The sequence below is a fragment of the Penicillium diatomitis genome, assembly GCF_028827545.1.
Source record: "Penicillium diatomitis strain IBT 30728 chromosome Unknown utg000012l_segment0_segment0, whole genome shotgun sequence".
NCBI lineage: Eukaryota > Fungi > Ascomycota > Eurotiomycetes > Eurotiales > Aspergillaceae > Penicillium > Penicillium diatomitis.
Window position 1 is genome coordinate 505,275 of NW_026623184.1, and position 1,537 is coordinate 506,811.

At 42.8% G+C, this 1,537-nt stretch overlaps 1 protein-coding gene across 1 annotated transcript; it reads right to left on the bottom strand.

Annotated features, from left to right (window-relative positions):
• Positions 1 to 796: 796 nt before the first annotated feature.
• Positions 797 to 1,189, bottom strand: N7539_008123 (uncharacterized protein; the record flags this gene model as incomplete). Its single annotated transcript, XM_056937723.1, has 1 exon — positions 797 to 1,189. The coding sequence occupies one exon, from the start codon at positions 1,187 to 1,189 to the stop codon at positions 797 to 799; it is 393 nt and encodes a 130-aa protein (XP_056786815.1).
• Between the last annotated feature and the right edge of the window lie 348 nt (positions 1,190 to 1,537).

Here is a 1,537-nt window from a genome sequence, read left to right on the forward strand (position 1 = left end):
GTTCCATAAGTTTTTAACCCCCTGCCCCACACACCCTTAATTACATAATATACTGCCGGTCGCAAAACCTCCACCAAAACTCCATAATATTGATAATTCTACTAAATAACTAGCTAACGCACCCCCATATACCCTAATATAGCGTATACCACCCCTGCGATTCAATGATTGCTTCAACCCTGTTAGGCATAGTCTCTGAAAGGTGTTCTAGGTACCGCATATCAATGTTTTGCCATACAATTTGCGCAGTTTCGACCAAGATTCGCTTAGTCTCATCGTTGTTCTTTATATGCAGAAGATCAGGCCGAATCTTATAGATTTCTGCCTTCAATAGGGCCCATAGGTTCTTAATTGGGTTAAGGTCAGGCGAATAAGGCGGCCAAACCATCACCTCGATCTCCATATCTGCTAAAGCATCGCGCACAACGTACGCAGTATACGTAGGTGCGTTATCGTGTATAAAAATCCCATCTTCAGTAGGCAGTAACGTAGGTAGAACCCGGCGATATAATTCCTCGATAACGAAACGATTAACACCGCTACGCTCTGACTTAGGATCGCTAAATAGAGGTATTAAGCCCGTACGACGCGAGGCCGAGAAAGCAGCCTAGAATATCTACTTAACCTGCTTTCCACGCTGTGGTAAACCCTGGCATTGACCCTCGCGTGCTTAGTCCCGAGGGCGTATAAAAGTCCATTCACGACGTACACCAATTCCTCGCTCAACAGTATATTTATCAGACCAATAAACACGGGCCTAATCATCAGGTGTAAATGAGCGATATTTGAGAGCCTATTAAAGTCGTTTTACCGCGTAAATTTCTTCAAGGTAAGGTCGCCAGCTACAGCGCCATTTGCGTATATTCTCAGCGTTAAGTAGTCGTCGAATTGAGGCATATTTCACTTTATGGTCGACCTCAGTAAGTAGATCTTCCTGTGTAACGCGAGGGTTCTCATGAATAACCTGGATAATTCGGTCTTTGTCGGCCTTAGTGAGCTTCTTTGGCCGGCCTTTGCGTGGCTTCGAGATACTATCTTGTCTTTCTCGCTCTTTAATGATCGTATATCGAATTGTTGAGAGAGGAATCCAGGGGTAACGCTTATGAATACGCTTATAGCCCCAGTTGATTGCATATAGTTCGCATATACGCGCGCGTAGCGTAGGTGTAAGCTCCTTCGATCGAGCCATATCAATACAGTAGATAGTAGAGCGTATAGAATATATGTAGATATATGTAGGATTAGTATAAATCTATCTACGTGGGAAATTTTGCGTAAAATAGTAGCTATCTCGCGACGCGCTGGTTTTAGCGTGTTCTCTAGTAGCGCGTATAGGGTAGGCGGTAAGAAAAGTGGGTCAGCAGGGGGTTAAAAACTTATGGAACGTCACTGTATATCGGTTACTTAGGTTATAATACCGTTTTAAGGGATACTAGTAGGATTAACGAAGTTACTGTAGTCAACCCTTATAGCCATAGTTTTCAGAAATTTAGGATATTAAAACGATATTTTAGTGTTTAGTGTTAGTGTTTTTAGT